General features: G+C 48.7%; 1 protein-coding gene across 1 annotated transcript; it reads left to right on the top strand.

Annotated features, from left to right (window-relative positions):
* The first annotated feature begins 16,835 nt into the window (after positions 1-16,835).
* On the top strand, positions 16,836-18,801 carry LOC127344372 (cytochrome P450 94C1). The gene has a single exon (XM_051370633.2). The coding sequence runs from the start codon at positions 16,962-16,964 to the stop codon at positions 18,528-18,530; it is 1,569 nt and encodes a 522-aa protein (XP_051226593.1). The 5' UTR covers positions 16,836-16,961; the 3' UTR covers positions 18,531-18,801.
* The last annotated feature ends 3,938 nt before the right edge of the window (positions 18,802-22,739 follow it).

Here is a 22,739-nt window from a genome sequence, read left to right on the forward strand (position 1 = left end):
TGTTTATGTTCTTGCATGCTCTCCGTTATTAGTAGAGGCTCTGGCCAAGTTGATACTTGTGACTCCAAGAGGGAGTATTTATGCTCGATAGTGGGTTCATGCCTCCATTAAATATGGGACACTGACAGAAAGTTCTAAGGTTGTGGATGTGCTGTTGCCACTAGGGATAAAATATCGATGCTTTGTCTAAGGATATTTGTGTTGATTACATTACGCACCATACTTAATGCAATTGTCTGTTGCTTGCAACTTAATACCGGAAGGGGTTCGGATGATAACCTGAAAGTGGACTTTTTAGGCATAGATGCATGCTGGATGGCGGTCTATGTACTTTGTCGTAATGCCCTGATTAAATCTCATAGTACTCATCATGATATATGTATGTGCATTGTTATGCCTTCTTTATTTGTCAATTGCCCAACTGTAATTCGTTCACCCAACATGCTATTTATCTTATGGGAGAGACACCGCTAGTGAACTGTGGACCCCGGTCTATTCTTTACATCTGAAATACAATCTACTGCAATACTTGTTCTTTACTGTTCTTCGCAAACAATCATCTTCCACACAATACGGTTAATCCTTTGTTCACAGCAAGCCGGTGAGATTGACAACCTCGCTGTTACGTTGGGGCAAAGTACTTTGGTTGTGTTGTGCAGGTTCCACATTGGCGCCGGAATCCCTGGTGTTGCGCCGCACTACATTCCGCCACCATCAACCTTCAACGTGCTTCTTGACTCCTACTGGTTCGATTAAACCTTGGTTTCTTACTGAGGGAAACTTGCTACTGTGCGCATCACACCTTCCTCTTGGGGTTCCCAACAGACGTGTCAACTACACGCATCAAACCGCGAGGGTGAAAAGGGTCAATGGTGGCCATGCGAAGTAACTGATTCGGAACTCATGGCTTTCCAGAAGGAGTGCCTAATTACTCCGGAATGGAGCTTCATGAAAGACTCCATCACCCCCAAGCCGGAACCCGATGAACGCGTCTTCACCAAGGCTTGGGTGGAGAGTGGCCTATCTCTCCCCTGTTCCAAGTTCTTTCTCTCTGTCCTCAACACATATGGCCTCCAGCCACACAACATTTGTCCCAACTCCTACCTCCTCCTCTCGAACTTCGTGACACTCTGCGAAGGGCATTTCGGAATTCGCCCCGACATCCGCCTATGGCAGTTCTTCTTCTGCGTCAAGAAGGAGATGAAGGATAAGGCGATGATGAACTGCGGAAGCATGACCTTCATGCTCCGCCCTCAAAGAATGTATCTGCCGCATTCATCGCACGAGTCCGTCCGGTACTGGAATGCCGGATGGTTCTATATAAAGAACATCCCGGTTCCGGGCGTTCACGAGGGGCTTCCCAAATTTATCAACAAGCCTCCGGAGGAGCTAGCAAGCTGGAGCTTCATCCCCGCCCTCGCCCAGTTCCCGGACTTGGACAAAGCAGCACGGAGAATTTCCTGGTTGGTCCACGATGGACTAACCGGAATGGATTTAACTCTCAGCTGGTTTACTCGCCGGATCCAGCCGCTAAAGTACAACTAGCGGCTGATCTGTGAGTACTCCGGAGTCGAAGATCAGCTCCGCATCACCCGCGACAACTTGCCGACAGATTCTCTGACCAAGAGGATCAAGACGCTTGTGAAGATTACCCGGAGCCAAACGGTCCCGGAGATTTTTAAAGACATCTATATCAACAAAAAATGCCCTCCGGTACGTATTCGTACTTTAGTCATTTTAACTTCTCATTTTCGCAGCGTTCTAACTTTTTCATGTTTTCCTCTTCAGCTCAATACTTTGGCGGAGGAAAATATCAGAACTGTGATCCGAGTACCCACTAGCGCCGAAGCGGCGGAGGAGGATCCGGAGGACGATGATGAGGAAGAGGAGCAAGCGCCGAAGAAGGTGGCTCCTCGAACTGCCAAGTGTCCCCGCGCCAAGGTTTCCGGCTCCGGAGCCGGAGCCAACGGCGAGGCCTCCGCCAAAAAGGCCAAGACGAAGCCACCACCACCTCTCAACTCCAAGAGGGCGGAGCGTGAACGCCTCAAACTGCTGTCCATAGCAGGGAAAGGGACGCGCCCGCAAATCCCCGACGCCATGTAAGTATCCGGAAACACATGTTACTAACTGCAATATCTTGTTACTTATCTTTTTTCCTTTGCTTGTCGCAGGAGTCAAAAAGCTCCGGCTTCACGGGTTAACACCCAGAAGCCGATCACAAAGTATCTGAGGACGTCTCCGGTCGTGCCTCTGATCACGCCAACACCACCAAGCACCTCACATCCTACTTCTCACTCGCCTCCGCCTGAAGCCCAACACTCCTCTAACCCAGCTGCCTAAGCTCCACCGAAAGTTATTCCTGTGAGCAGCGAGAAGGGAGGCGGAAGCTGCTCTGCTACGAAGCGAGCGGCTCCGGAGGGGCCACAGGACAAGATCCCAGAGGAGGCGGAAGTGACCTCCAACGACAAGAATGAAGCTGTGTCTAAGGATGCCGTCAGTTTTCTGGCCAACTTCGGGGATCCATCAAACCTGTACTCTACTCCGAAGGCTTATTCATATAAGTTCTTCCACAAGCTAACGGAGGCGGAGAAGTGGGAGCTGGAGCAGGACTTGCTGAACTCCATGATGAGCAATGCCTGGGGCAAGGCTGATGTTGAATCCTCCGAGATTCAACTTCACAAGAAGGAAATCAGAGACTTTTTCGACCAACTGCTTGTCAAGCGCAAGGTAAACCAATATTCCCAGTAGCCCCCAAGTTTCTAGGTGGAAACTAGCAATAGTTAGCACCTTGAAACTTTGAGTAAACTAAACATAAAAACTTTAAAGTGTCGTGGTAGCCCCCAAGCGTCATGGCGGAATTTTTCCGGCGATGATGCTTCGAAAGAGTTTACACATAAAAATTTAGATGCATCCGGAAACTTATCTGTGCTCTGTCGCTTACAGGAACAGCAGGCGCTACATTATGAGCTGTACAAGAACATCTCCCTACAGCGCCGCGTCACCTTGGGCCAGGCGGATGATATCGCCAGGCATAAAGAAAAAATTGCGGACCTGGAACAGCAGCTGGCGGAAGCCCAAGGTATGTTTCCGGCCGAGCTTGCCATTTAATCCAATTTTCCGACTATCAAGTTGATTTTAACTTAATGTTAACAGGTGCATCTTCTTCCCTTGCCACTGCATCCTCCGAGCTTGAGAACTTGCGCTCTTCTTATAAAGATTTAGATTCAAAGCTCGTGGAGGCGGATCAAAAGCGAGAACATGCAGAGAAACAGCTTGCGGAGAAAAACTCCGAGATCCTCAAGAAAGAAGCTGACTTCGTGACCAAGCGAAAGGTTGACAGCGACACACTGCATCAACTTCAAAAGGAAGTCCATGGGCTCCGGAACTACATGACCGTAGCGGAGAAAGGCTGGGACCTTCTCAACACAGATGTTATGAGTAAGTATCCGAAACCCCAAGGTCAAGCTAATCTCCTGAACTCTAACTGATGTTTATCTCCGATTATTTTGTGCAAAGCCTCTTGGATATGATGAAGACCGCCGCAACCAGTTCCCACCGTCGGAGAAGATTGCAATGATCTGATCTCCGCGTGCCGGAAAGTCTACCACAACTTGGCAATCAAGGAGAGCAGGACCTGCAACGTCCGAGATCTTATCAAAAGGATGGACGCTCTTCCAGAACTGGTTGTGGATCTTCAAGCATCATCTGCCAGGGGTGCCGCCCAAATGTCTTTATGCTTAGCGCATGCTCTGAATCTGTATATCGACATTGCCACTGCCCGAGTTCCTCCGGATGCAAATGTAGACGCACTACTAGATGCATGCAGTGGTTATGATACCCGGATCGCGCGCCGAATTCCTCACAACGAATTCTTCGACAAGGCGGTGCTTCCTGCTGACGAAGCCCTTGAAGCTGAATACTACAAGGAGGGAGAAGCGGAGGCACGCCCTGTCGGATCCGGCAACAAAGACCAGTACACCTGGACCAACTCCAAGGACAAGACCAAGGGTGGCGCCATGATACGTCTCAAACGTATCTATAATTTCTTATGTTCCATGCTAGTTTTATGACAATACCTACATGTTTTGTTCACACTTTATATTGTTTTGATGCGTTTTCCGGAACTAACCTATTGACGAGATGCCGAAGTGCCAGTTCCTGTTTTCTGCTGTTTTTGGTTTCAGAAATCCTAGTAAGGAAATATTCTCGGAATCAGACGAAATCAATGCCCAGCATCCTATTTTTCCACGAAGCTTCCAGAACACCCGAGAGCCAGCAGAGGGGGGCCACAAGGCCACCAGATGATAGGGCGGCACGACCAGGGCCTGGGCCGCGCCCCCCTATTGTATCACCGCCTCGTCAGCCCTCCGACTCCGTCCCTTCGCCTATTTAAGCCTCCTCGACCTAAAACCTCGATACGGAAAAACCACGGTACGAGAAACCTTCCAGAGCCGCCGCCATCGCGAAGCCAAGATCTGGGGGACAGGAGTCTCTGTTCCGGCACGCCGCCGGGACGGGGAAGTGCCCCCGGAAGGCTTCTCCATCGACACCACCGCCATCTTCATCAACGCTGCTGTCTCCCATGAGGAGGGAGTAGTTCTCCATCGAGGCTAAGGGCTGTACCGGTAGCTATGTGGTTAATCTCTCTCTCTGTACCCCAATACAATGATCTCATGAATTGCTTTGCATGATTGAGATCCATATGATGAGCTTTGTATCACTATTAGTCTATGTGCTACTCTTGTGATGTTATTAAAGTAGTCTATTCCTCCTTCACGGTGTAATGGTGACAGTGTGTGCATCGTGTAGTACTTGGCGTAGGTTATGATCATAATCTCTTGTAGGTTATGGAGTTAATTATTACTATGATAGTATTGATGTGATTTATTCCCCCTTCATAGTGTAAAGGTGACAGTGTGTATGCTATGTTAGTACTCGGTTTAGATTGCAAAGATCTATTATGCTCTAAGGTTACTTAAACATGAATATCGAATGTTGTGGAGCTTGTTATAACTCCGGCATTGAGGTGCTCTAGTAGCCCTACACAACGAATGATGTTCATTATCAAACAAGAGTATATGTAGCACAAAGGAAGAGAACTTATTTATTATGTGATCAATGTTGAGAGTGTCCACTAGTGAAAGTATGATCCCTAGGCCTTGTTTCCAAATACTGCAATCATCGCTTGTTTACTGTTTTACTGCATCTTTACTTCCTGCAATATTACTACCATCAACAGCACGCCAGCAAGCACTTTTCTGGCGCCGTTACTACTGCTCATATACATTCATACTACTTGTATTTCACTATCTCTTCGCTGAACTAGTGCACCTATACATCTGACAAGTGTATTAGGTGTGTTGGGGACACAAGAGACTTCTTGTATCGTGATTGCAGGGTTGCTTGAGAGGGATATCTTTGACCTCTTCCTCCCTGAGTTCGATAAACCTTGGGTGATCCACTTAAGGGAAACTTGCTGCTGTTCTACAAACCTCTGCTCTTGGAGGCCCAACACTGTCTACAAGAATAGAAGCACACGTAGGCATCAAGCACTTTTCTGGCGCCGTTGCCGGGGAGGAAAGGTAAAAGGCACTCATACTCCGGTCCCAGGTAACTAAGTACTTTTCTGTTGCCGTTGTGTAAGTGATCGAAGCTATTTCCTTTAGATCCTGCAATTGCATCTTTTTGTCTCTTGTTTTACACTAGTAAGGCTTAATGGAAGACAACAACAAAATGAGAGATCTTTATGAACTTTATCTTGAATTAGGGCATGATGTGTTTGAAGAGAAAATTAAAAAACCCATGGAACTTATGCATGCTAATGGGAATGTTATTAGTATGAATGCTTTGAACACCATTGTTGCTAATGCTATGGAAGAATTTAAGCTTGGGGAGGTCGGTTTTGATGAAAATGATCTCTTTAGCCCTCCGGGTATTGAGGAGAAAGTTTATGTTGATTATGATATGCCTCCCATATATGATGATTATAATGATAGTGGTCTTTTGGTGCCGCCTACTATGGAGGATAAGTTTAATTATGATTATACTATGCCTCCTATACTTGATGAGAAAAATAATGATAGCTACTTTGTTGAATTTGCTCCCACTACAACTAATAAAATTGATTATGCTTATGTGGAGAGTAATGATACTTTTATGCATGTGAATAAGAATGCTTTATGTGATACTTATATTGTTGAGTTTGTTCATAATGCCTCTGAAAGTTATTATGAGAGAGGAAAATATGGTTGTAGAAATTTTCATGTTACTAAAACACCTCTCTATATGCTGAAATTTTTGAAGTTACACTGGTTTTATCTTCCTATGCTTGTTACTTTGCTCTTCATGAACTTGTTTATTTACAAGATTCCTATGCATAGTAAGCATGTTAGACTTAAATGTGTTTTGAATTTGCTCCTTGATGCTCTCTTTTGCTTCAACTCTTATTTCTTGGGAGTGCATCATTAAAACTGCTGAGCCCATCTTAATTAATGGCTATAAAGAAATCACTTCTTGGGAGATAACCCATGTTTTTATTTTGCTACAGTCCTTTTGTTTTATATTTGAGTATTGGAAGTTGTTACTACTGTAGAAACCTCTCCTTATCTTTATTTTATTGCATTGTTGTGCCAAGTAAAGTCTTTGATAGCAAGGTTGATACTAGATTTGGATTACTGCGCAGAAACAGATTTATGTCTGTCACGAATTTGGGCAGGGTTCTCTGTAGGTAACTCAGAAAAATCTGCCAATTTACGTGCGTGATCCCCAGATATGTACGCAACTTTCATTCAATTTGATCTTTTTCATCTGAGCAAGTTAAGTGCCACTTTAAAATTCATCTTTAATGACTGTTCTGTTTTGACAGATTCTGCCTTTTATTTCGCATTGCCTCTTTTGCTGTGTTGGATGGATTTCTTTGTTCCATTAACTTCCAATAGCTTTGTGCAATGCCCGGAAGTGTTAAGAATGATTGTGTCACTTCTGAACATGTGAATTTTTGATTATGCACTAACCCTCTAATGAGTTTGTTTTGAGTTTGGTGTGGAGGAAGTTTTCAAGGGTCAAGAGAGGAGGATGATATACTATGATCAAGAAGAGTGAAAAGTCTAAGCTTGGGGATGCACCCGTGGTTCATCCCTACATATTTCAAGAAGACTCAAGCATCTAAGCTTGGGGATGCCCAAGGCATCCCCTTCTTCATCGACAACTTATCAGGTTTCTTCTCTTGAAACTATATTTTTATTCGGTCACATCTTATGTACTTTACTTGGAGCGTCTGTTTGCTTTTATTTTTGTTTATGTTTGAATAAATTCATGCTTGTGTGGGAGAGAGACACACTCCGCTTTTTCATATGAACACTGGTGTTCTTAGTTCTATCTTTAATGTTCATGGCGGAGTTGAAAACCGCTTCGTTGATTGCTATTTGGTTGGAAAAAGAAAATGCTTCATGTGGTAATTGGTATATGGTCTTGAATAATTTGATACTTGGCAATTGTTGTGCTCATATAGATCATGTTTAATCTCTTGCATCATGTACTTTGCACCTATTAATGAAGAACTACATAGAGCTTGTTAAAATTTGGTTTGCATGATTGTTCTCTAGAGTCTAGATATTTTCTGGTTGAGGTGTTTGAACAACAAGGAAGACGATGTAAAGTCTTATAATGCTTACAATATGTTCATATGTGAGTCTTGCTGCACCGTTTATACTTGAGTTTGCTTCAAATAACCTTGCTAGCCTAGCCTTGTATTGAGAGGAATTCTTCTCGTGCATCCAAATCCTTGAGCCAAAAACTATGGCATTTGTGTCCACCATACCTACCTACTACATGGTATTTCCTGCCATTCCAAGCAAATACTTCATGTGCTACCTTTAAACAATTCAAAAGCTATTATCTCTTATTTGTGTCAATGTTTTATAGCTCATGAGGAAGTATGTGGTGTTTTATCTTTCGATCTTGTCATTTACTTTTGACAGATTTTCACAATGGACTAGTGGCTTCATCCGCTTATCCAATAATTTTGCAAAAAGAGCTGGCAATGGGGTTCCCAGCCCCAATTAATTAACTTGCATTAATAATTCTCTTCACATGTTTTGCTCTGATTCATCAGTAAGCAACTTAATTTTGCAAATAGACACTCCTTCATGGTATGTGATTGTTGGAAGGCACCTGAGGATTCGGTTAGCCATGGCTTGTGTAAGCAAAAGGTTGGGAGGAGTGTCATCAATAATGAAACTAAAATACATGTGTAAACAAAAGAGAAGAGGGATGATCTACCTTGCTGGTAGAGATAACGTCCTTCATGGGAGCCGCTCTTGAAAGTCTGGTTGATAAGGTAGTTAGAGTACCCATTACCATTCGTTGACAACAACAAACACCTCTCAAAATTTTACTTTTATACTCTCTATATGATTTCAAAACTTAAAAAGCTCTAGCACATGATTTAATCCCTGCTTCCCTCTGTGAAGGGCCATTATTTTACTTTATGTTGAGTCAGTTTACCCACTTCTTTCTATCTTAGAAGCAAACACTTGTGTCAACTGTGTGCATTGATTCTTACATGTTTACCTATTGCACCTGTTATATTGCTTTATGTTGACAATTATCCATGAGATATACATGTTACAAGTTGAAAGCAATTGCTGAAACTTAATCATCCTTTGTGTTGCTTCAATGCCTTCTACTAAGAATTTATTGCTTATGAGTAACTCTTATGCAAGTCTTATTGATGCTTGTCTTGAAAGTACTATTCATGAAAAGTCTTTGTTATATGATTCATTTGTTTACTCATTGTCTTTACCATTGCTTTGAATCGCTGCATTCATCTCATATGCTTTACAATAATGTTGATCAAGATTATGTTGGTAGCATGTCACTTAAGAAATTATTATTGTTATCGTTTACCTACTCGAGGGCGAGTAGGAACTAAGCTTGGGGATGCTTGATACGTCTCAAACGTATCTATAATTTCTTATGTTCCATGCTAGTTTTATGACAATACCTACATGTTTTGTTCACACTTTATATCGTTTTGATGCGTTTTCCGGAACTAACCTATTGACGAGATGCCGAAGTGCCAGTTCCTGTTTTCTGCTGTTTTTGGTTTCAGAAATCCTAGTAAGGAAATATTCTCGGAATCGGACGAAATCAATGCCCAGCATCCTATTTTTCCACGAAGCTTCCAGAACACCCGAGAGCCAGCAGAGGGGGGCCAAAGGGCCACCAGATGATAGGGCAGCGCGGCCAGGGCCTGGGCCGCGCCCCCCTATTGTGTCACCGCCTCGTCAGCCCTCCGACTCCGCCCCTTCGCCTATTTAAGCCTCCTCGACCTAAAACCTCGATACGGAAAAACCACGGTACGAGAAACCTTCCAGAGCCGCCGCCATCGCGAAGCCAAGATCTGGGGAACAGGAGTCTCTGTTCCGGCACGCCGCCGGGACGGGGAAGTGCCCCCGGAAGGCTTCTCCATCGACACCACCGCCATCTTCATCAACGCTGCTGTCTCCCATGAGGAGGGAGTAGTTCTCCATCGAGGCTAAGGGCTGTACCGGTAGCTATGTGGTTAATATCTCTCTCTGTACCCCAATACAATGATCTCATGAATTGCTTTGCATGATTGAGATCCATATGATGAGCTTTGTATCACTATTAGTCTATGTGCTACTCTTGTGATGTTATTAAAGTAGTCTATTCCTCCTTCACGGTGTAATGGTGACAGTGTGTGCATCGTGTAGTACTTGGCGTAGGTTATGATCATAATCTCTTGTAGGTTATGGAGTTAATTATTACTATGATAGTATTGATGTGATTTATTCCCCCTTCATAGTGTAAAGGTGACAGTGTGTATGCTATGTTAGTACTCGGTTTAGATTGCAAAGATCTATTATGCTCTAAGGTTACTTAAACATGAATATCGAATGTTGTGGAGCTAGTTAACTCCGGCATTGAGGTGCTCTAGTAGCCCTACACAACGAATGGTGTTCATTATCAAACAAGAGTATATGTAGCACAAAGGAAGAGAACTTATTTATTATGTGATCAATGTTGAGAGTGTCCACTAGTGAAAGTATGATCCCTAGGCCTTGTTTCCAAATACTGCAATCATCGCTTGTTTACTGTTTTACTGCATCTTTACTTCCTGCAATATTACTACCATCAACTGCATGCCAGCAAGCACTTTTCTGGCGCCGTTACTACTGCTCATATACATTCATACTACTTGTATTTCACTATCTCTTCGCCGAACTAGTGCACCTATACATCTGACAAGTGTATTAGGTGTGTTGGGGACACAAGAGACTTCTTGTATCGTGATTGCAGGGTTGCTTGAGAGGGATATCTTTGACCTCTTCCTCCCTGAGTTCGATAAACCTTGGGTGATCCACTTAAGGGAAACTTGCTGCTGTTCTACAAACCTCTGCTCTTGGAGGCCCAACACTGTCTACAAGAATAGAAGCACATGTAGACATCACGCCACTTCTCCGACAGAAGAAGCTGAAGCTGACGATGATGAAGATGTTGTCTCTTCTTCGGCTAAGGAAGCGGAAGATGAGCAAGCACAAGCCGAAGATGAAGCGCGCTCTTCTCCGACCAAGGAGAAATAAAAAACTTAGTCCTGCGGAAGAAAACAATGCATCATTTTGGCCCCATCGAGGGTTTGTAATATATAACTTAAATATTCTTAAGTAGCTAGGACGAAACAATTGCATGGGCGGAAAAAACTTATCCTGCTATCCGTTCAACTTTATATATGCATGTTTCGTTTGTTTAGAAAAGCAAGTGATGGTTTTTAAGGTTTCCAGCTTGCTTATTTGACCTTCCGCGAGCCGGAAGACCTTTAGTCGGAAATGCTCGCCTACGGCGATGAAGCCCAATGACGATCCGTCAGTAACCGCGGAAACAAGCCCCCAGCCCAGGTGCCGGAAGTCGCTATCAGGAATCCATAAGTTCGCAACAAAAAACTCATCCACCAGAAAACTTAAGCTTACATCCTAAAGGATGATTTTGAAAATCACAACTTTAATACACGCCTAGCGGAAACATCCAGCTCTGCGGTTTTAGTCGGAAAACATACACGATCGAAAAATGAAAAACTAAAGGAGGTAAAAGACTCAAAGAGTGAACCATATGCTTTATTTCATTGATCATGTATCATAGATATTACAAGGTATGTAATGCGGAAATTGCTAAGTGTGGAAAAGACGTAGCTGTGCTATATTCCAGGGACGATCTGTTTCATCGTATATGTCATCCGTATCCTCCCGTTTGCGTTTCCGGTGCCAATTGGCAGGTCTATCCTTTAATTCCCGAAAATCGACAAGGTAGTAAGATCCGTTGTGAAGCACTTTGCTGATGACGAAAGGTCCTTCCCATGGAGATTGCAACTTATGGTATTTTACCTATCGAAGGCGGAGGACCAAGTCTCCTGTCATAAACGAGCGATTCCGAACTCGACGACTATGATAGTGTCGGAGCTTTTGCTGGTAAATGGCGGAACGTTGATCGGCTAAGTTTCGAGCTTCTTCGATCAGGTCCACAGATAGCTGTCGAGCCTCGTCAGCAGTTTCTTCAATGTAGGCGGAAACTCGCGGTAAATCATGGATGATGTCGGAGGGGAGCATAGCTTCGGATCCATATACCAGGAAAAAATAGAGTAAATCTAGTTGATCTGTTAGGGGTAGTTCGTAAACTCCACAGAACAGAATCTAACTCCTCAGCCCAAGCTCCAGATGCGCGTCGCAGCGGTTCTTTGATGCGAGGTTTGATTCCGGCTAGTATGAAGCCATTGGCTCGTTCAACCTGACCAATGGATTGTGGATGAGCCACAGATGCCAGGTCAAGCCAGATCCCTACGTCATTGCAATAATCCTTCAGTTCTCCTTGTGCAAAGTTCGTGCCATTATCTGTGATTATGCTGTGTGGGATGCCGAATCTCGTCACGAGGCTATAGACAAATTTCAGTGTCGTAGCACCATCAGCTTTTCTCACTGGCTTTGCCTCGATCCACTTACTGAACTTGTCAATAGCGACCAAAAGGTACTCAAAACCGCCAGGAGATGATTTCTTTAATTTTCCGACCATATCGAGCCCCCAGACTGCGAATGGCCAAGTGATAGGGATGGTCTTCAGCTCCTGAGCCGGAGCATTTGGTTGAATAGCGTAGTTGGCAGCCTCCGCAGGTTTTCACGATTTTATGAACATCTTCTTTAGCTGTTAACCAGTAAAATCCTAGTCAGAAAGCTTTTGCAACGAGGGATCTGGGAGCGGCGTGATGTTCGCAACCCCCTGCATGCATGGATCTCTCTAAGGATTTCAATGCCATCTTGATTTGAGACGCATTTTAGAAATACCCTGTTTGCACTTATTTTGTAGAGCTGTCCATCAACAATTGTGTAGGATCTTGCTTGTCTGATGATCTGCCGTGCGAGGACTTCGTCCTCCGGCAACTTTTTTTGATCCATGAGGTAGTCCAGGAAAGGTTGTTTCCAGGCCGGAATAATAGCCATTACCTACTTAGCCGGAGACACTGCCACATCTGGATTTTCCGGGTTAGCACCCTTTACAGAGGATGTCCGTAGATGCTCCAGGAAAATTCCGGGCGGAATGGGTTTCCGACCGGATCTGAGTTTGGACAACATATCTGCCGCTGTGTTATCATCTCTCCTGACGTACTTGACTTCATATCCGAGGAAGCACTTGGCGATCTCATCAACTTCGTCTCTCTAAGTCGCCATAACGGAGTTTCTGGCGTTGCAGGTTCCGGCTACTTGTTGTGCCACCAGGTCGAAGTCTCCACAACATATGATGTGCTTGATCCCAATTTCTTTAGCGATGCGCAATCCGTGTAGTAAAGCCTCATATTCCGCCATGTTGTTTGTAGCTTCGAAGTGAATCTACAATAGCTTTTGTAGCTTTGTTGGAATTTGAGAGAGAAGGACTTGAGCATCTTTGTGGTGTTCTTGCCATGGCATTTGGTGCATCGGTTTGACTTCTCCGCGGTGACATGTGGAGGTGAAAGTCCATGAGATATTCACTTCGGGAGCTTGTTCCTCTTGGGTCTTTGGACCCTAGACGGCTTAGTTGTCTTTGTGGTCTTTATGGTCTTTGTGGTCTTTGTGGTGTTCTTGGGGACTCCAATTAAGTTGTGGAGATTCTTCAAGGGCAAGGCCTTTGTGGCAATTTATTGGGAGCCTCCAATTAAGTTGTGGAGATAGCCCCAAGCTTTGTGCGGGTTCGGTGACCTCCCTAAGGTTTCATAGTGGATCGAGGACATCCCTTTTTGTTGGGAGTTCTCGAGGAGAATACGGTGGCCCTCGTGCATTTGGAGTGACTTGTCCTCCACACCGCTCCAACGAAGAGTAGCACTCGCAAGAGTGTGAACTTCGGGATACATCGTTGTCTCCGTGTCACTCCGGTTATTCCTATACCCGAGCTCTTTACTTATGCACTTTACTTTGTGATAGCCTTCGTGCTTGAAGTTATATATCTTGCTATCACATAGTTGCTTGATTTGCTTAGCATAAGTCGTTGGTGCACATAGGTGAACCCTAGTTATATAGGCTTTGGGCTTGACAAAGTAAACACTAGTTTTATTCCGCATTTCTTAAGCCCATCTCGTAAAAGTTTGAAACCGCCTATTCACGCCCCCCTCTAGGCGACATCCGTGTCCTTTCAGAGGGGCGGCGGAAAGCTTTCCCTCCCGCAGCTGTCGGCTCTAGCCATGCGGTCGCGGTGGAGCTCGCGGGAGAGTGGATGCGGCGGCTCGTACGCTCGGATTGCTCGTCAGAAGTGGAACCAGAAAACGGCGAAGTGGCGGAAAGCGGCGGAGGGGGGTAGGGTTTTGGAACCGAGCTCCCTCCACGGTCTGTATAAATAGGGGCTGCACGTGGAGTTTCTCAGGCACCCAAGAAAGTTTTTCGGGCCAGGTCGCCGATTCAGGCGCTAGTCTACGCGGCTTTCGGCCCGAGCCCGTAAATCCGTCGAAAAATTTAGTTCCGACAGCATTTACGAGCTCCGTTAGTGTTGCTCTAAATATTTTACCGCGTCCTGTGCTCCGCTTTGAAGGACCCAACTTTTACGGACACATGCTAGACATGCTCTGAGGGCATCTCCAAAGCGGCGACCCATCCCGCGCCCGCGCGTCCGGATGGGTCGAAACGGACAAAACCGCGGCCCAACGCGGCCACGGATCGCGGTGTCCGGGAAGACCCAAACCCGGCCCAAATCTGGGCCAGGTTTGCGTGGCCGCGGATGGCACGCGGCGTCCTCGCGTGTTCGCCTGGTCCGCGTGTCTGGCCCACCAGTCGGTGCCCCAGTCCTATTAAATGTGGACTAGGGAGGGGGATTGTCCCTATCCAGTCCCCGCTCCCCCACTCCACTCTGGCCGCAGGGGATCGACCTTCCGCGCGGCCATGGAACCGAAGCGTGAGTTCGAGCCGTCCGCCAAAGACCACGAGGCCGACGGCAGTCGGCGAGCCACGCTGACGGCTTTCGACATGGTGTCGCCGGCTCCCATCCGTGACCAGATCTACGTCACCGTAGCGGTGGCGTAGATGTTCTGGGAGACCGGCGTCCCAATGACGTGGGGCGGCGTGCACCTTCCCCACGGCTGGCACTTGAGCCCAGATCGGGTTCCGGTGCCGCCGATCTCGAGCTCCGGCCGCGCCCACGTCGCGGAGGTCCGACGACGGCGCGCGCAGCTGCCGGCGGACCTCCGGGAGGACCCCGCCTACAGCGACACAAGTCCCAGACTTGTGGTTCAAGGTGAAGTACGATGCGCGCCGGCGCACGTGCTTCACCTCAACGACAGCGAGGCCTCACGCGCAGCTGCGGATGCCTGCTAGGAGGGCTGGCCGCCGCCCAGGCGGCCTCTACATCGATGGGCCCGCGGCGGAGTACAACACAAGCGCCACAAGCCCAGCCCGAGGAGGACGACGACCCCGAGCTGCAGGCCGCGCTGGCAGCGTCCCGCGAGGTCAACGACCTCGAGGAGCTGGCCAAATGGCCGCACCTCGCCGAGGCGCTGCGCGCCTCCTCACTGTAGGAGGCAGCCAGGAAGGCCAAGGAGGATGCCGACGTGTGGACGTTCCTCGCCATGGCGCTCCGGGAGGAGGAGGAGCGCCTAGCCGCGCTCCGGCACGAGGAGGAGGAGCACCTAGCCTCATTCCGACACGAGGCGGAGCTGCAGGCCGCTGCGGCGGAGCAGCGGCAGAAGGAGGCGGTGCAGCTGGCACGCCTGCGCAGGCCGGCGAGCCCTCCGGACCCGCACTCCACCTTGGAAAGGGCGCAATGGTCGCCCTGGCCGGAGTCCCCGTGTCCAGCCGGAACAGCGCATCGCCGTCGGGGGGGGGGGGGGGGGGGGGGATCGTCCTCATCGCCGGTGACGGCGACGAGTACTACTGGGAGGGTGGTGCACCGGCGGCCACCATGTCCCAAACCAGACTAGAGTTTCCTCCTTTTTTTAGTTTAAAACCCATATAGGGCTTTCTTTTGTGTACAAATTACCCAAATTAGGGCAAAGTTTAAATGAATTGTAGTTTAAATTTAATTTGTTTTTTTTTTGTTATCTTTGACCTTTGGGGTATGTTCGTGCCGTAAAGGCCAGGTCCGCCTGTCCCGTATCCGCGCGGCCACCAAACGACCCATCCGGATAGGCCAACACATCACATTTGGGTCGTCGCGTTTGGAGATGCTCTGAGGACGTACGCGATGGGCTGGATAGAACAGCCAGGAAGGAAAACGAATGTGCTCAAATCCAACTAGGAGTGAGCGTGAGAGACCCAGTGTGGAGAACATATCTAGTACTACAAGCCCTTTCTGTGCTACTGGATTCCTGTAATCTGTACCGTTCGATGTGGGTCATCGGTTTGGATTCACATAACTGCAGGTCTGCCACATGCCATGGCACATATGCAAACTGCTCCTTCCAATTATTTGAATTGTGACACAAGATCCAACCTTTCTATTCTCTCTCTGCTCTCACGGGAGTCAATTTGCCCCTAAATTGATGCTAGGTTGGAGATCAATTCATTCCCGAATCAAAGCATGTTTGGAGGAGCTCGTCACGCTGGTGTCAAGCACAGATCTGGACTAAACCTCATGCATCGTCTAGCTTACGGCCGACTGCTGCCACCCGCCGAGATGTACTCCTAAATGCAACTGTTCTTGGCACCCTGTCTTGTGGGCTGTTGAATACTTGAGTTCCCATGTGGCACGCCTAGATCGAGAGCGTGCGGCTGCCTGACGATAGAGGTTCTTAGCAACTGTCCAAATCTTAGCACAAAATCATGAATTTTTTTTTGTAAGCAATTACCCTGCCTGTTTGGATTCCGTAAAAAAGAATTTCAAATGCACATACCGTGCCTACTTGGATTCAATTTTTTTTTTGCATATTCTTATTCCCTGACATTTCGTGTAGAGCAAATAATTTCTTTAGAGATGCCTTACGGGCAAGCAAGTGGAAGAAATCCTGTTCTGTTCTTATGTGAAGTTGTGAACTGAACAAAGAGAGAGATTACATGGAATGGATCTTGTGGCACGAGCTAAGAAAACAAAGGTCTAATTTGCATATGAGCTGTGGGGGGTGACTGAACTGGAGTCATGTTTGATCCTGTCCCTTGACTGAAATTGGATGGCCCAGATTGTTGTGGAATCAAGTAGCACACATATACATTGTAGCACTAGATATCCTCTCACCCAGTGTGTGTGACTGTGAGTGGTCAAACTTACGGTGGAAAGTACAGGAGAGGAGTCCTTGCCCATACACACGCGCACGACAGTCCCATACACTCGCTCGACCATCTTCTTCAACCACGAGTGACCGGGAGAGTATAAAACGGCCTCGTCCGGGGGCACGCAGCGGCACACACAGCTCCTCGCCCGCCCGCCCGCGTATGAAAGCCCGCGCACGAACGCACGCGAAAACATAGCACCGGTGCGCTAAGTCCCTCGAGCTCGTCATGGAGGCTGCCGCAGAGGCGCTCTCGACCTCCCAGCTGCAGCCGCACGTGGCCGGCGCCTTCTTCGCGCTCGCGGCGTGCACCGTGGCGCTCGCCGCCCTGCTGGCCGTGGCGCGCACGCGCCCGCCGTGGTGGTGCGACTGCGCGGTGTGCGAGGCGTACCTGACGGCGTCGTGGGCGGGCGAGTTCGACAACCTCTGCGACTGGTACGCGCACCTGCTGCGCGCCTCGCCGTCGCGCACGGTCCACGTCCACGTCCTCCGCAACGTGCTCACCGCCAACCCGGTCACCGTCGACCACATGCTGCGCGCCCGCTTCGACAACTACCCCAAGGGCGCGCCCTTCTCCGCTATCCTCGCCGACTTCCTCGGCCGCGGGATCTTCAACGTCGACGGGGACGCCTGGATGTTCCAGCGCAAACTTGCCGCCGCCGAGCTAGCCTCGCCCACGATCAGAGCGTACGCGGCGAGCGTCGTGGCCTCCGAGCTCCGCTCCCGCCTCGTTCCCCTGCTCCACTCTGCTTCCTCTGACGATGCCGATGGCAAGGTGCTGGACCTGCAGGACGTGTTCCGCCGCTTCGCCTTCGACTGCATCTGCAAGATCTCCTTCGGCCTCGACCCGGGCTGCCTCGAGCTGTCCATGCCGGTCTCGGCGTTCGTCGACGCGTTCGACGCGGCGTCCATGCTCTCCGCACGGCGCGCCATCGCGCCAATGCAAATCATATGGCGTTTAAAGCGGCTCCTCAACGTCGGGGACGAGCGGAAGCTCCGTGACTCGGTGCGCCTCGTGGACGCCTTCGCCACGGAGGTCATCCGGCAGCGGCACAAGCTGGGCGCCTCGTCTGGTAGCGACCTCCTGTCGCGGTTCATGGGGTCCATCAGCGACGACAGGTACCTCCGGGACATCGTCGTCAGCTTCATGCTCGCCGGCCGCGACACCGTGGCCTCGGCGCTGACCGCCTTCTTCCTGCTCCTCTCCGACCACCCGGAGGCCGCCGTGGCGATCCGGGACGAGGTCTCGCGCGTCGCCGGCGACGACGACGACCGACCAGTCTTTGGCAAGCTCAAGGACATGCACTACGTGCACGCCGCGCTGTACGAGAGCATGCGGCTGTTCCCGCCGGTGCAGTTCGACTCCAAGTTCGCCGCGGGCGACGACACGCTCCCGGACGGCACGGCCGTGACCAAAGGCACGCGGGTGACCTACCACGCCTACGCCATGGGGCGGATGGAGTCCGTGTGGGGCCCCGACTGCGCCGAGTTCCGGCCGGAGCGGTGGCTCCGCGGCGGGCGGTTCGTGCCGGTGAGCCCGTACCGGTACCCTGTGTTCCAGGCCGGCGTGCGCGTGTGCGTGGGCAAGGACCTGGCGCTCATGGAGATGAAGGCCGTCATCGTGGCCGTGGTCCGGAGCTTCGACGTGGAGACGGTCGGTCGGAGCTCGCGCCGGCCAAAGTTCGCGCCGGGGCTCACGGCCACGTTCGCGGGCGGCCTGCCCGTCAGAGTTCGCCGGCGAGCGAGCGCGGTGAGCGGGCACGGCCCGCCCTCTAATACTACCACAACAGAGGAATAAACAAGTGTTCGTACGCCGATCTGTTCTCGCTTGCTGTTTCTTTCAGGTCGGAAATTTTTAGGTAAAAAATCAGGCGCTAGATTTGTATGTAAAGCCGCTGTAGATTATGAGCTTTATGACTCCGTGGCCACTGGTGTCGCGAGAGTGCGTTGGCCCTTGGCAAGCTGATGCTGGAAAACACGATTGATTATTCAGTTCATCGGTCTCCACTTGCGATCGGTTGATCGATCAATCGACAGATATATTCTTGGAATCGGTCTGAAATTATTCAGACCGGATCAGGTATCATTCACACACGATTTTTTCGTGGGTTATGTATAATGGCATCTTCTGTCAGGCGATCTAAAATAGCGACCCATTCGATTTATTTTGGTTTGTTTGGATCGGCTCGCAGATATATTGGAGGTGGAGATTCACTGCTAGGCCAATGCGTCGAGCGGTACGATTTGTTATGTCTGAGCTGGCCAAGGGTTGGGCAATTCACTTCCCAGTTGCAACACAAAACATAGTAATTGGCAACTAAATAATGTGGAAAATATGTGTCATTGCTCTCCATGCACCCCCTAGCAAGTTACTCTGAAATATGCAAAATGACATAATATATTACAATTCGTTCAAAAAGTTGCAAGTTTCACCCAAAAGTGGCTATTTTCACCCAAATGGCATTCATCTATGCCATTGCCCATCAAACATCGCGAGCTAGGATCATTTTTTTTGCTTCTTCTCAATCCAAACCGTTTGCACCGGGTCGGAGATGGTGGCCAAGTCGGTGAGCATGACCCGGTTCTTCTCAGCCATGATCTTGGTTTCGGCCTCCAAAACCTTGGACTTGGCATCGACACCCATGAGCTAAGCCTTGGCTTCGGCCTTGACGAGCCTAGACTTTGCGGTTGCTTCTTTCTCTTTGTGTCGCCTCCCTTCCCTCTCGACGATGGGCTCTTTCTTCTTAGCCATCAACTCCCTCAAGGTGTCTTGGAATGCCAATAAGGAAGCTTGACGGTTCACGTCGGTCTTGGTTGCCTTGTGGCCAATTGGCCATTTGGAACAGCCACCACCGCATGCCTTATAGGTTGAAGGGTCGGCAAGGCATTGGCCATCCTATTCGAGGTCTATGGTACCGTCCTTTGACAAATTGTCATTGCCCTTCTTCTTGCAGTCCTCGAGTTTCTTCCAAAGGGCGTACGTGTTTCTCACTTCTAGGTGACCTTGAGCAATATACAACAATGGCTCAACGTGAAGAACTTGTTCTCGTAGGTGGACTTTAAGTGCTCCAAAACATAAACAACCTACACATGCGAACAACAATCAATGATATATGCCCACATATGTGCAATGAACATTGAGAAGTCGGGAAGAGGTTTACCATGTCAACGGCCGAGACACCGCTTATTTCCCTTCTATTCACCGCCTCGAATGATCCTTTGAACTTTCTAGACTCGGCATGGATGACACCCCCACCTCTTTGAAAGTGAGAGATATTTTCGATCACTATAGAAGGGGCATGGCGGGAACAGCTTGTGCTCATGCAAGTACTTGCCAGCGGTCCCTAGCAGGTAAATCCCTTTTGGTCAGCACTACAAAGGGGGTCTTCTGAAATCTCTATCCAAGCATTGCATAGCAACTTATCCTCTTTGGTAGTGTAGCTCGTCGTCCTTTGGCTCACCATTTTGCCCTCGGCAACCGTCGGGGCAAGTGACACGGCCAGTGTCATGACTGTGGCTTGGGTGATGCCCTAGCCCATGGCCTGGGTGAAGCCGTCGTTGCAAAACAATGCCTGATTGTCAATGGAGTAGCCCTCTCGTGAGCCTCATTATATTGAGTCTTGTCATATTGGGTGTAGTCGCCATCTTTCTCGTTAGCGCCGTCATTGATCATGTCATGCAAGACGGCCTAGCCATTGTTCTCTATGAAAATAGTGGCCATGCCGTGGGCAGAACCAACTTCCAATAGAAAAGAAATATAAGATCCAGTTGATTAGTAGTGCAAATGGGTAAGAAATTGTCATCTTGCTCACAGATGGTAGCTCGCTAGTCATTCTGTTGAACAGGTTGACTATGTCGTTGCTTCTTCACCGCCGCCCATGATAATTGTCCGGCCTTGGAAGTGCGGTTGAGGTTGATGCCTTGCCTATACGTATCCGACGACGTCGCGCGAGGATCGCCAAACCGGGACAGCGCGCATCGAGGCCTCCCGTGGCCGCCGCCCTAAGATTGCTTATAGGCCGCCTGGGTGGAAGAGGAGGCCGGCCACTCGACGTAGACATGATGGAGCTCGTCGACGACACGCCAACCACAACATGACCTGGGGGAGCCAGATAGATTACCACACCTGTTTTGAATCGTGTTTGTTTTCTTCGTGTCCTGCAAAGTCGTTACTCAATTTTTTTCTTTTTGCAAATTCTAGTATTTGAACATACAACCAATTAGTAACTCTTTCATTGAGCCTTCACAAATGCTCTATGAAATCATGTTACAATCTAGCATGAATGTTTGAGTCACAGATTGCTGCATGCATAAAGATAAAATCATCAAACTCTGCAGTGGTGATCAATATCTGCAGAAGAAAATTATATGGATCAACACGGCTGGCTTGAGTCTTCCACTCACTCTCGACGATAATTTTTTCATTCATGAATGACTTTTGTGCGGGTATGGAATTCGAGCAACTCTAACGGATACTACATATCCGCCCGCATATGCTAGTTTAGGCTAATATGCGGTTTTATGCCCTTTTTTAGGCCAGACTAGACACCACACTGAGGTCTGACCTGGATATTGGATCTAGTATGGAGAGGTGGATGCGGGGTAAACCCCATCTGCACCGTCGCTGCTTCGCCTCCCCACTGACGAGCAGTGGAAGCGGGAAGCGCGGCGAGGACGGATGCGCCGACGAGAAATCAGATGCAGAGAAGAAGCGCTCGGACGCAACGCCCTTCTGTGTGTTCTAGCAGTACACCAAGTGAGCATCCCGGAGCCGAATTTTGGTAGTAGTTTGCCGTGGCGGCGAAACTATAGATCGAATCTTCGGCAAATTCGAGTTGCTTTTGTATGATCGATTGAACTATGTATGAATTATCGAATGAAATGTATTTCTATCTCTCGCGTCAAGCTTTTTTTCAACTACGCAGTTCTGTTTGACCTATCCCGTATGCAAACGCTTCCGTCAGATCCAAATCACGAATTCTTCGGCCTGCAAACGCATCTACAAACATGTAATTGGGGTTTACGGTTTAAGGTTCCGGCTAGAGTTGCTCTTATTCAGGATCGTGTTTTATTCTGGCTACACTTCGTATATGGAATGGGCTCCATTCCTGAAAGGAGATAACAGAAACGTTGGTGGTGAGTGAATCTATGGCAGATTGCTGGAGCGAGGTCGTGGTCGAGCGTGGGCGCAAGAGGACTAGTTGGAGACAACGCTTTTTTTACCTTTCCTTTCCGCGGAAAGAGAATAGAGACGCGAGACGTCTTGGGTACAGAATCTAGGCTAGAGTACGCACATAAACCGGTGCAAAATTCTTGGTGGTCGGAAGGAACCAACGCACATGTGCTCGTGGGCCGTATGGTCCTGCCAACGTGCGCGTTCCCCTACTCGCTGGGCCTCGCGCGCGCCAGCCAATGCCCCATTCATTTAAACTGCCACTGCAGCGCACGTTTTCCTCTGTACGACCGCATCGGTCCATTGAAAGCGAAGCGTAGAAAATTGATCCCTATGTTATGTTCTCATCCTCCTGGAAATGGAATGGAATGGATTGAATAGTTGTCGCCACGAGGCACCACCTGCCGACACGTTTCGCCGCGCTATTGGTCGTCGGAAGTGGCAATGGGAACTGCTACAGGAGCAGCGCAAGTTCCATGCTGCTTCCGTCGGTTTTCCGATCGGTCGGATTCATGTTTGCGGTGCCCATGCGTGATTCCACGGCATGGCCTGCTCAACTGAAATCTGTCGTGAAGTTGACGCCTTCTTACGATGTTAGGGCATCTTCAGCGCGGCGCGATACATTTTAGCGTCCCCGAGCGTCCGTTTACGTTGGATGAAATGGTTGAAATCGACCGCGCGTCGGGATGGCTCCAGCGGTACGACACATTTTGTGGCCGAATCATTTTTTTTAACATGAAACATAATCTCCAGCTGCGCGACACATTTTAGCGTCCGCGCGCGTCCGTTTGCGTCTGGCGAAATGGTCGAAATCGACCGCGCGTTCGTTTGCGT

The sequence above is a fragment of the Lolium perenne genome, chromosome 3 (genome assembly GCF_019359855.2).
Source record: "Lolium perenne isolate Kyuss_39 chromosome 3, Kyuss_2.0, whole genome shotgun sequence".
Lineage (NCBI taxonomy): Eukaryota > Viridiplantae > Streptophyta > Magnoliopsida > Poales > Poaceae > Lolium > Lolium perenne.

Excerpts from the sequence above, each read along its gene's own strand:
- LOC127344372 (XM_051370633.2), top strand. The coding sequence starts at position 16,962 with ATGGAGGCTGCCGCAGAGGCGCTCTCGACCTCCCAGCTGCAGCCGCAC.